General features: G+C 37.8%; 1 protein-coding gene across 1 annotated transcript in view; it reads left to right on the forward strand.

The window, feature by feature from the left end:
• The first annotated feature begins 1,890 nt into the window (after positions 1-1,890).
• Positions 1,891-12,916, forward strand: part of LOC103079664 (microtubule-associated protein 9-like) — a 31,417-nt gene continuing 20,391 nt past the window's right edge. Inside the window, 4 exon segments of the mRNA XM_082930916.1 lie at positions 1,891-1,965; positions 2,711-2,795; positions 3,863-4,180; positions 10,229-10,458. Of these exon segments, the coding sequence (XP_082787042.1) occupies positions 1,891-1,965; positions 2,711-2,795; positions 3,863-4,180; positions 10,229-10,458 (708 nt within the window).

The following is a 12,916-nucleotide window of genomic DNA, read 5'->3' on the forward strand; positions in this document are numbered from 1 at the left end:
AGGAATGCAGAGTGAGTACAGACCGCTGGGGTTTTAGAGAATCGGGGCGGAGGCGGCGCTTGGCTGTGCACCGACCTTGCTAGTGGCGGGTGCTTGGTCGGCGACACGCGGCAGAGCGGGCAGGGACAGGGCGCCACCTGATCGGGCCGGAGCAGCCCCCCGCCCCGCGCGGCTGAGGGCGGCGGGGAGGGTTAGCAACCTCCGCCTGGAGCACTGGAAACGTCCACGGGACCATTTAACAGAGATTTTAATGCAGTCCATCGCAGAAACTTCCTTTTTTTTTTTTTTTTCGGTACGCGGGCCTCTCACTGTTGTGGCCTCTCCCGTTGCGGAGCACAGGCTCCGGACGCGCAGGCTCAGCGGCCATGGCTCACGGGCGCAGCCGCTCCGTGGCATGTGGGATCTTCCCGGACCGGGGCACGAACCCGTGTTCCCTGCATCGGCAGGCGGACTGTCAACCACTGCGCCACCAGGGAAGCCCTTCTTTTTGTTTTATCTGATAGTATTTCAACACTTGTGAAAGGGAAGAGTGGCTGGAAAAATATCACTATTTACGATCTTTTTCTTTCCCAGCACTGTATGTAAACTTTTTTTAAAAAAATGGTGATGTTCTTAGTTATGTACACTAATTCCCCTACCTATGAACCTTCAAGTTGCGAACTTTAAAAGATGCGAACCTGCGTTCTCACGTCCAATCACGTACGTTAGTTCACGTGTATGGTGTACACTGTCACGTGTGTGCGTCCTCTACAAGTGGTTGTGCTTTTGTGTACTTTACTGTACAGTACTGTATAGGGCACAGTAGTTCAGTATCTTTATTTCAAGCCCAGGATGCCCAGAAGCAAGAGGGTAGATAGAATTGAATGCAGCCAGGAAGCAGAACATGTGCCATCAACGTCAGGCATGAGTGAAATTGCAGCTTGCCCTCCATCTCCTATTGCTGACAATCCTTCAACTCTACCATCTCCCACCTCCTCTCTCTCCTCGAGTCAGTAACTCTTCTTGCCTGTTCACCTGATGCCGGCCCCTATATGCTAGTTGTTGTACTGGACTACTGTTGGGTACCTAGGCTAAATCTGTTGGACTTACGAACAAATTGGACTTATAAACACAATCTCGGAATGGAACTCATTGGTATGTAGGGGACTTCTGTACTTCAGGGGTCCCCAACCCCAGGCCGCAGACCCCTGTTAGGAACCAGGAACCGGACCGCACAGCAGTGGGTGAACGGCGGGCGAGTGAGCGAAGCTTCATCTGCCGCCCTGCATCGCTCCCCATCGCTTGCATTACCGCCCGAACAATTCCCCCCACACACCATCTGTGGAAAAATTGTCTTCCACGAAACTGGTCCCTGGTGCCAAAAAGGTTGGGGAACGTTGCTATACCTTATGCTGACAATCGTCTTCTTGGTTGCCTTTTAAATAAGTATGGCTCTTTTGTAGGCTATATTATACTTTTTGAATGGAAGAGAGTTGAAAAAGTTTCTATTTTAATTGGCAACAACCTATTGCACTCATTATTTAAATGAGTGCAATAATTGTAAAACTTATTTAGGATAATAAAATAATTGTAGAAATATTTTTGGATAACTTAAGTTTGAATTTTATTTTTCTGAAAACAAGTTTGATAGTAGAATTTGCTTTTTCTTTACAAAAACTCTGTTTATTACTCTGCTACTTAAAAGTGAAGATATAGCTCAACGTTCATATGATGCTTTTGGTTTTTGTTTGGCTTTGGGGCAGGGAGGGAGTACTAAGTGTAGTGATGGAAATTCTCAAGCATGCAAAAAAGTCTGATTTGTTTTTTATATATTTCAGCCACCATCAGAGGTTGAATTATCCCTGTCATTTGTTAGCCATTTTATAAAATTAGAGAATTAAAATAAACACTATGTCTGATGAAGTTTTCAGCACAACTTTGGCATATACAAAGAGTCCAAAAGTCACCAAAAGAACTACTTTGCAGGTAAAGTATTTTTATTTTGAATGATTTTACAAAGTAAACACTGTATTGGGAATATTGGACTTGAAAGTGCTTCTATTCAATACAACAGTCCTATGTAAAGCTGGAGTAAATCTATGTTTCTTTTGAAATTTTGCAGATGATTGTATTTGGGCTCCAGTATTACCAACTCTTCTGTGTGGCTTTAAGACTACCAAACTAAACTCAATACTAGGTTCTTAGTATATTAAAAGTTAAATTAGCTTTTAAAAGTTGAATAGCAGCTTCTAATTGCCATTTTCATATAAAAAATGTTTTTTTCTCCCCTGGTGTAACATTGTAACATTTAGGCTTTCTCTGCCCAGTCACTACAATTTTGAACTCAGCCTCTAAATTTGCAGTATTGATTACATCTGTTAACAGCAATATGCTGAAACAAAAGATCATAGAGAATACCAGTTTCTTCCATAATGCCAATTTATAATGAACCCTGTCTAAATTGAGTCCTTCAATTAATTTGCCTCGTGTTGTCTGTCTTCTTTAATTTAACCCAAAGCTCCATGAGGAAAGGAATTGTCTGTGATGTTCTGCATTGAGTCTTAAGGGTTGGGTGCCTGGCATAAGGTAGGCTTTCAGTGAATATCTGTTAAATGAATGAAACCTAAGTTTTAAGGCAGTTATTAATCAAGCATTATTTGTTTAAAGAATTAATTCAATATATGAAACCTCCACATTTGGGTAGAAATTGATTTCAATTATCTCATTTCAGGATGAACTAATAAAAGCAGTTACAGCTCGCTCAGCCAGACAAAGAAGTTCTGAATACTCAGATGACTTTGACAGTGATGAGATTGGTATGTGAGAACATGGGAAAGTAAACCACTTCTCCTATTTTTGCTTCTTTAGTTAGGTTTAGCCCAACCCTGCAAAAAAATCACTATGTTAAAATAATGCCTATGAATTCACAGGTTTTAGATCTCCAACTTTTTAATGAATAAAAAGCCACTCTTAATTTTAAAGAAGTTGTATGATTGTCCTTGGTTTTTTTCTGAATGTGTGTATGAAAATAAAATTTAACTGACAGCAGATTTGCTTGTTAGTGGTAAACCACATTGGAGATAACAAGTTCATCTTTAAGGTCAACCCTATGAGGTAATACCTAGGGCCCATAGAACCAAACTTTGTGCACGTTAGGATCACTTTTATAATGCTTTTTATAAATCAAGGGTTTTTTGGCTATGCAAGGGAATCAGTTTTAAAAACCCAGTATATCAGTACTGTATAGTTAATTTGGTTTCTTTTGATTATGTAAAATATTAATATTTTACATTTCAGGATAAACATACAAAATTCTAAACTTGAAATTCAGTGTTTTATACTTTCAGTGAATAACTCTCAATGTTCTCTGTAAAAGTAATCAGAACAATAGTTAAATCATTGCTTTGTAGTTTGGTTAGCATTCTTTATTATTCTTCTCATAGTAAAATCTAATACTGTGGTATGGATGGAATTGCAGTTCCAAAATTTTTATGAAAAAACATTATTAGCAAATTCTTCCATTTACAAATATTGTTGATTTTATGAAGTTTTTGAAAAACAAAAGAAAAGCTTTACAGTCCAAAATCTAATTTAAATGTCCATGGCTGATTATTACTTTGAAGAACTTTTGAAGGAGTTTTCTCAGAGCAAGCACAGTGCTTGGCTTGACAAACTATTCATACTCGATAAGTGTATAAATTAATGAAGCCGAAATTTTTATTTTGCTAATGCCAATAAAACCTGCCAAAGTTCGCTGTTTTTTAGGGCTGCAAATCTATTCACAGTTATAAATTCATTTCCAGTCTTTAATCTTTTTGATTGATGTAATCTTCAAAACTTTAAAATACACTATTGAAAATATTTTTTCTCTTCTATTTTTCAGTTTCCTTAGGTGATTTTTCTGACACCTCAGTAGATGAAAATTCAGTTAAGAAAAAGATTAACGATTTTCATATATCAGATGATGAAGACAAGAATTCTCCAAAACTGTCTTTTTTGAAAACCAAGAAATCAATCAATGATGTGAGGAAAGATGAGCCAGTAGTCTCTATCAAAAACGATGAGATGGCACCTGATGGTGGTAAAGGCATGATTGTAAATCCCTTATCTGAATCTCAAAATAAACAAGAAGAAGTTGAAAAAGAGAAAATTAAAATGGAAACGAAACCTAGAATTCTTCCAATCAAAAGCACATCTTCAGGTAATTTGTTAGGTTACTGTAATTGCATTTCTTGAAAATTTATTTTAAGATAATCACAAAATACTTTTATATGGTAGCTAATAGGTTTTTAAAATTATTTATTTATTTATTTATTATTTATATTTGGCTGTGTTGGGTCTTCGTTGCTGCTCACAGGCTTTCTCTAGTTGTGGAGAGCAGGGGCTACTCTTCGTTGCAGTGCACAGGCTTCTCATTGCAGTGGCTTCTCTTGTTGTGCAGCATGGGCTCTAGGCGCACAGCCTTCAGTAGTTGTGCTGCATGGGTTCAGTAGCTGTGGCTCACGGGCTTTAGAGCACAGGCTCAGTAGTTGTGGTGCATGGGCTTAGTTGCTCCGTGGCATGTGGGATCTTCCCAGACCAGGGATCGAACCCGTGTCCCCCACATTGGCAGGCGGATTCTTAACCACTGCATACGGTGGCTAGTAGATATTTAAGGAAAAGAAAAACAGACTTAACTTTTCAATTTTACAGATATAAATAAAAATAATAGAACCATAGAGAAAAACCATAATTCTGATGTCCATTTGTACGTTCAGTCTTATATCTCTGCTAGTGCCTGATTGCTGGCCAAAGTACCTTCAGTCATCCACAGCTGTGGCTCCAAAACTCCTGGGTCCAGCCTTGCTTAGGCCTGTGAGCTCCAATTTTGTTTTTAGCAGTGGAACTACAATGGAATCCTTTCTAATCCATCTCACACTCCAGACATCAGGGTTATAGCAGCATTAGGGCTAGTCCTTAAGACAATCATTTCCATACAGCCATTTGCCAGAATATTTGTTTGGCATTTGTATATTTGAAGGGGGTGGTGGGGGTAAGTGTTGTTGCTATCAATGTTTAAGCCTCCAGATTTTCCTTAAGAAAAGAGAATCTCCATTTGGTTTCTCTGTTCCCCAGGAAAATCCACTAAAACTCAATTTTCTGTGGGGATGTTCCTGGTGTGATTACAGTAGTTTCTTCACAGTTCTACTGAGCTCTGTGCATAATGCAGCAGAGATGGAGTGAAGCAGGCACCAACTGCTGTGACATCCCCTCGGCTGTCACGCAGAAACAAGGGCATAGAAGTTTAAGGATTTGGAGTCTTCTGGTCTTTTTCTTTTCTATAGAAAAAATAGTAGTTGATGCTAACCTTCACAAAAACCTCTTTCCTTCATATCATCGTTAAATATGGTACTGGTAAGTATTTCATACTTTACATAATAGCACTGGTAACCTTAGGCAAAGCTATATTTCAGAAACTCCTTTTTCTACCCCCACAATCCCATCCACTTTCAAATGAGGAGAAGATATGAGCAAGCAGGGATACTAGGGGAAAAGCTACTGCAAGTTAATTATGTGTGACCTCAGCTGTAGGGTAAGCCTCACTGTCTTCATGAGGAGGGGGAGGAAACCTGCTCTCCTTTCCTACAGAATTGTTTTAAGAATCTACTGAAGTATGTCTCAAATTATAAACTTCTACAAAAGTGTAAGCACAAGGCCTAATGAAACACAACTTGCTAAAATGTACCTTCCCAGTGTACTGAGTAAAATCAAAAATAGAGAGAAGGGAAATGTAATCAAAGAGTGAATAATCCATTACATCACCATTTCCCAAAGTATGTTCCACAGTTTGTTCATTGGTATTGAGGGGAAAACACAGTTATAGGAATTTTAAACCAATCTCTTTATGAACTTCTTGAAACTGTTAATAAAGACATACGCACGGTGAATCTTCAAGAAAGAATATGCAGTGTTTCCTAGTCTTAGTTGAGTTTAAAAACCTATTTTTATGGATTACGTTTATCCTATTTGTCCTGATTCTAAAAAGCTTTTCATTAGGTTAATGAGAAAATGTGAGCATGTTATAGAAGCTAAAAATTAGTCTGATATAGATAGAAGTATATAATTAGAACTTTATGGTAGATAATCAGCAATAACCCACCCATTTAATATCTTTTTTAAAACCTGTGACAAATTAAAATAACTAGAGAAATACTGTATTTTGACCACAAGATAGCTCAGGATTCTAAATGTGCAATACTGTATTTTTAAACAATCATTAACCATGTGCAATTCAGTATATGTAGGATAAAAAAATTACCCAAACAAGTAATCACTTACATTTGATTGTAAAATAAAACATTTTGATAATGTATAGATGTATTTTCTTTTCTTTCTGAAAACTTGATGATGCTTCTGGAAGTGGAATTTTGGTATAAAATATATTAAAATTGTTATTCCTAGGTTATTCAAGTTGAAGAAAAACCTTGAGGCTGCTGATTAGTGCCTGGCATGTAGAATTCATTAAGTATTTGAATGTTTAAATGAATAATTCATTCATTAAAGAAGGAAAGTGGTTAATGAGCTTAGCTTTGTCCTTCTCTAAATTTTTAGACTTTTTTTTCTTATAGAGTTTAGAACTTAATATTTTTAATGTGGTGAGATATTGCTGAGTATCACTTAATGCTTTATAAAAATATTAGAACCTGAAAGTTTCCTTTGTTCTTGCTTGTCTGCTGTAACTAGTACAATAATCAAACTCTTTCACTTTTATCAGGTAATGGTCACATTGGTAGTGATTGTAGAAAGTAACTTTTACAGGTTATGCTGTTTTTATTTTAACTTTAAAGCAGGAGAACCTTGACTCCATTAGCATTGGAGTCTGGGTGCTCCTGCTTTAATCCCACAAACTAGAGTTTATGACTATGGGCACATGACCTCTTTGTTCCTCATTTTATTTACCTGTAAAATGGAGACAATATTTGAACCACCACTAGGGGTTTGAGGCAATTGAATTGAGTTCATGTATTTGAAGTGCTTAGAGCAATCTTGGCATAAATTAAGTACTCTATAAATGCTTTTACTATTCATTTTATTATTCAGCATTTGTTCATAAGCAGGTCATTTTAATTATCCCACATATTTATTGTGGGTACGATATGTTTCACTATTACAAGCACTGTGATAGTAGCTATCACTGTGGCATTACAAAGATCTAGTACCAATCCTCCAATACTGTCTTAGTCCGTTCGGGCTGCTGTAACTGAATACCACAGACTGGGTAGATTATCACCAACAGAAACCTATTTCTTACAGTTCTGGAGGCTGGAAGTCTGAAATCACAGGGCTCACATAGTTGGATAGGGCCCTCTTCCGGGTTGCATGCTTCTCATTGTATCTTTATGTGGTGCAAAGGGCAAAGGAACTTTGTAGAGCATTATTTTAAGGTCATTGATCCCATTCATGAAGATTTTACCCTTATGACTTAATCACCTTCCAAAGGCCTCACCTCCTAATACGTCACTTTTGGGGTTAAGATTTCAACATAAGAATTGGGTGGAGACACAAACATTCAGACCATAGCAAAGACTTTACAATTTGGTGGGAAGGTGTATAAAAGATAAAGTAAGAACACAGGAAAGTGGGCATCTAAATTTACCTGAGGGCATCAGGGAAGGCTTCCCAGAGAAGCTGGTGTCAATAGCTATAACTGACAAATAATAATACCTGTAGTCAGGACTCTCAGATGCAAATGACCCAATTCAAACATCAGTGGAAAGAGTTTATCCCTGTGTTGAGCATGGATGTCAGAAGTCCTTGCTTTAGGTGTGATTAAGTGTAGAGAATCGGTATTTCTATATCATCAGGATTCTCTCTTTTTACTTTTGTCCTCCCTCACTGACCCTCTCATTCTCTCCTCCTGCACTGTCACTGCCCCATTAATTCCATCCCTTGGTCCACTTTTCTGTCATTTGGTTTCTTTGTCTCAGACAGCCCTTCACTTGGCAGCAGAGAATGCCACTAGTGGTCTCTAAATCACATCCTTCCAGCTCCATGGCCTTAAAGGCATACCCACCAACTCCAAGTAGAAAAATCCTGACCTCCTGACTGCCTGCTGTGGTCAGGGGAAATGAAGTTTCTGTGATAAGCTGCACAGGAAAGAGAGGGCTACATCACATGCCCATCATTCTCACTGAGGTATGGAGGAGATATTTATTTACCCACAGAATCACATGGATAGAAAGGAGGAGAGGATACCTAGAAAGAAAACAGGAGTGGTGGACAAACCAGAACAGGAAACGTCTATACAATCATTGATATTCATTGAGCACTTCCCATGTGTCAGGCACTGTGTTGTGTGCTTTGTATGTATTATCTTACTCAAGTCCCATGAGAACTTTAGCAAATCTTAGCTAATTCTACCTATAGGAAAACTGGGGTGTGTGACGGTTATCTGATTCGTGTACGTTTACAATGCTAATAAGTGTCAGAACAAGATTCAAATATAAAATATCTGAAATAGGCAACCCCATACAGAGAGTGGGTAGAATGGTGGTTATGAGGGGCTGGAGGGAGAGAGAAATGGGAGTTGCTAGTCAACAGACATAAAGTTTCAATTATGCAAGATGAATAAATTCTAGAGCTCTGCCTTATGGCATTGCGCCTTTAGTTAATAATACTGTAATGTGCACTTGAAAATTTGTTAAGAGGGTGGATCTCCTATTAAGTGTTACTACCACAATAAAAAAAATGACTCAAAACCAGGCATTATACAATATTCTGCTTAAACTGAGGTTCCAAAGACAGGCAAGCATTTGTCAGGAGGAGAAACAGGAAGTGGACATCCTAGGCAGAGGGAGAGCTTGGGTGGCAAGCTCTGGTGGCAGTAGGGATGTGGCACAGCTGCAGAAGGACAGTGAGCCCAGCATTTCAGGACAGATTACTAAGTGGGTGTGTCAGTGATGAGGCAGCACAGGTAGCCAGGGAAAAAACCATGAAACATTTTATATTGTTCAGAGGCAATGAGCTTTTTATTCTGTAAGACTGGCTGATTGGGAGCCATTGAAAAATTTTGTGGAGAGGAGTGATGTGATCTGATTTGTGTTTTATAAATATCACTGAGGCAGTAATCTAGGCAAGAGTGGATGAGCAACTGAGAGTGGGGATGTAGAAAGTGGGATAAATGAGAGAGAAATTTAGCAAGTAGAACGGATAGAGTATTGTGATTCTTTGGATTTTGAGGGAGGAATCTAAGATGAGTCTTGGATTTTGGATTGGACATTTGACCAGAGTTTAGGACATACCTAAAATTGGTAATGAAACATTTATAGTGGTTCCAATCACCTATGGTTGTAGAATCTTCTAGCAGGATTTATAACTCGACTTATAGATAAAAAGGATAAAGGTATTAATTAGTTCAGTTTTGAAGTTTCATCAGAAGAATACATTGGTAGAACAATGGAGAGATGGATATGTATAACAGGTAAAATTAAGGGAAAATTTCATGGAAAATGTTTCTTATCATGTTTTGAGGGCTGGAAGTATACCAGCATTAGATTGTTGTTTTAAACTTAGAAGGAATGAAATAGTAACTGAGAAATTTTAATAACTGCTGGAGAGGTTTTATGGACACAGAGAACAGCAGCTCACAAGTTATCCAGTTGTCTGTTCCTCCTTCCAGGGACATTTGGCTCTTCTACTTCCTGTACTGACATCATCGTTATACTTGTAACAGCACTTACATTTGTCTTATAATTTTATTTGTTTAGAATCGTCTCCTTTCCCAACCTCTAAAATCCTTGGACAGGGCCATTGCCAGTGTCTTGATTCTGAGGTCCATTAATGTGAGTGATGTGTATGGGGCCTGGCAGCAGATACTCAATAAAGGTTTTGATGGATGAACTGCCTCATTTTATAAAGGCTGAAACTGAGGCAGTTTGGTTTTGTTTGTTAAAAACAAAAATTTTTTTTTAATACTATGAGAGTTGATGCATTTACTCACAAAAGTGAAGTATACTAGTTACTTCCAGGATGGCAGCCATTAAAAAAAAATTGATTATGAACTATCACCTACTTGTACTTTCTGGAGTTCTGTGTAGAGAAGGGCGTGGGCTTCTTCTAGACTCTCCAGGATAGAAAGCCAAGGTGCTTGGGCACAGGAGGGAAGTGTGGTGGCACCTGTGGTGTAGGAGAAGCCATGGTCATTTAAAAAATGTATTTTTTAGTGTATTAAATTGTATTTAATGTATTAAAACATTGTATTTTTCTGCAGAAAATAACAGCAGCCTTGAAGCAGACAACCACTTTAAGCCTTCACCTCGACCAAGGAGCATGTTGAAAAACCACAGCCACCGGGAGGAGAAAGACAGGCTAGGAGAAGACAAAGACACTGCCCTCCATGAAGAATTAGAGGCATATTCTGTACCTTCATTCCTCCCAAGGCTGAATGGCAGACAACCAGAAGCTGAGAAAAATGCATTCTCTGAAAACCTTGACCCTGAGGTTAGCACTACTGCTAAACTATGTTTCTAATTCAGGTTTTTGCATCTGATTATGAGAGAAAGAATATTTGTGTGTGAGCGTGCATGTGTGTGTGTTTTACATGATTTCTTCAGCAATTGATAAGGAAATAATTTTAAGTTTTTAAAAATATATTTTATTGGATCTAAAACTCAATTGTAAGGTATAGCAAAAATACAGCATTATTTTATGTACTGCTAAGAAAGAAGAAAACTGCTAAACTGTAACATACGATGCATCCAATTTCAGAGAAAGTAAAATGTGAAAAAAACTGTTGCCTTTTTGAATCTATGTAACACTTTAATTGCAAGAGTTTTTATTTACATATCTTTGAATTGTATAATTTATGGCCAGTGTCATTTTATTCATTTGGTTTTAATCACTCAACAAATGTATACTGAATGTTCACGGCACAGTCCTATATTTTTTGGGATATACCAGAAGGGATGTAGATATGATCCTTCAGGACTTCATCAGGAGTTTACTGTGTATTGTTATTAGGGAAGAGCACTTGGCCGCCTGTCTTTACATTTCACTATGGTTAGAGAAGTTCCACCTCACATTTCAGAAGGGATAAGTATGGGAAGAACATTCCTCCTCCACAATCTGCTTGAGCAGATCAGAGAAAAGGAACTAAACAGTACTGGCTAAGCTTCTTTCTTCTTCTCCTGACTCCTCTGTGTTACTGATGTGAGAAAAGATCTGCTCCCTGGGAGGTGGTACAAAGGCAGACAGAGGAAGTCCTTTGTATCACAACTAAACAGAAGAATCTCTCCAATTCAGATCAGAAGTATGAGCACAGTAGGCTCTGATTCCACTCTTATCCTGTAGGTTAGCTTTACCAGAAAAGCTGGCAATTTGATATAAATCTGCCTGACTTCAATGTGCTATGTCCTAATTTGTTCTGAAAATCAGGTGAAGAGAGGGTGTTATCAAAACCAAACAATTATTCTATGTTTAATAAAATCATCTGGCCAAGTGGATATTGTGTTAGTTCACTGTAGCTGCTGTAACAAATTGCCAGAAACTAGATGACTTAAAACAATAGAAGTTCTCTCAGTTCTGGAGGTCAGAAATCCAATATCAGGGTGTGAACAGGGCTATGTTCCCTCTGAAGGCTCTAGGGAAGAATCCTTCTTTGCTTCTTCCAGCTTCTGGTGGTTGTCAGAAATCTTTGGGTGTCCTTGGCTTGTAGATGCATCATTCCAGTCCTTGCCTCCATCAACCCATGGTCTTCTTCCCTGGGTCTCTGTGTCTTCCCTCACTTTTCTCTAAAACAAGACACCAGTCATTTGATTTAGGGTCCTCCCTACTCCAGTAGGTTCTCATCTTAACTAATTCCATCTGCAAACACCTTATTTTCAAATAAGATCACGTTCAGAGATTTGGGATAGACATGAATTTTGAGGGAACACTATTCAAACTGGTAGTGATACCTAACTTTAATTGCTCTTTGTGATGTATTCTATATCCCTTGATTAAAGAAAAAAAGTATTCCTAAACTTTTTAAAGTAGCATTATATTATGACAGAAAATTTAATTGAAAAATATCTACCCATAATCCCATCACCTAATGACAACTATATTCATTATTCTTACTCTACTTTTGGGCTGTTTTTCTATACTTGTTTTTATAATATTTGTCATCTTAACATTCACAATGTTTTGTATCATGCTTTTTGGTTTAATCTCTTAACATTAGGTCATGACGTGTTTCCATGTTGCTGGGTGATCTTGAGACTATGTTCACCTTAATGACGTAACATAGCCCCTATTGTAGAGTTATTATCTTTGTTGGGTATATTAGATACTTCTGTATTTAATAATCTAAATTTTCCTTATTCCTCATTATAAAATTTTCCTGACCATGCTCTGAATCTTCTTTAAGCCCACATTTTCAGGGATTTCCCATTTATTTTTTGTCCAACCCTTCTCTCTCCTATGTCTATAATTTTTGGCTCTGGAAGAGTCTATCTTCATCCACATTCAACTATGCTGAAGCCTCTTTAACTTTGTATAAGCTTTCACATGACACTGCATTTCTCTCCCTATTGCCTTACCTTCCTGCAAATGTCACAGCTGGGTATTGAAAGGGTGACATTTTCTTTCTCGCTACAACCTCACTTCCCACCTTTCATTTATGTGTGCGTGTGTGTATGTGTGTGTGTGTGTGTGTGTGTGTTTGATGATATATATCTATGTTTATATGTTAAATTAACTCATTATTCCTGGGATAAAATCTAGTCCATCATAGTAGACCATTTTTGTGTGGGATTTGATTTTTTAATATTTTGTTAAGACTTCTACATCAATATTTATGGAGGTTGTCTATAATTCTTTCCTTATAATGTTGTTATCAGGTGTGAGTATCATATGAATTGGGGCGTGTCTCTTCCTCCTTTATTTTCTAAAAGTTTGTTTGGTATGAAACCAAAGTTTA

This window comes from Lipotes vexillifer, unplaced genomic scaffold (assembly GCF_000442215.2).
Source record: "Lipotes vexillifer unplaced genomic scaffold, Lipotes_vexillifer_v1.1 scaffold1895, whole genome shotgun sequence".
Classification (NCBI taxonomy): domain Eukaryota; kingdom Metazoa; phylum Chordata; class Mammalia; order Artiodactyla; family Lipotidae; genus Lipotes; species Lipotes vexillifer.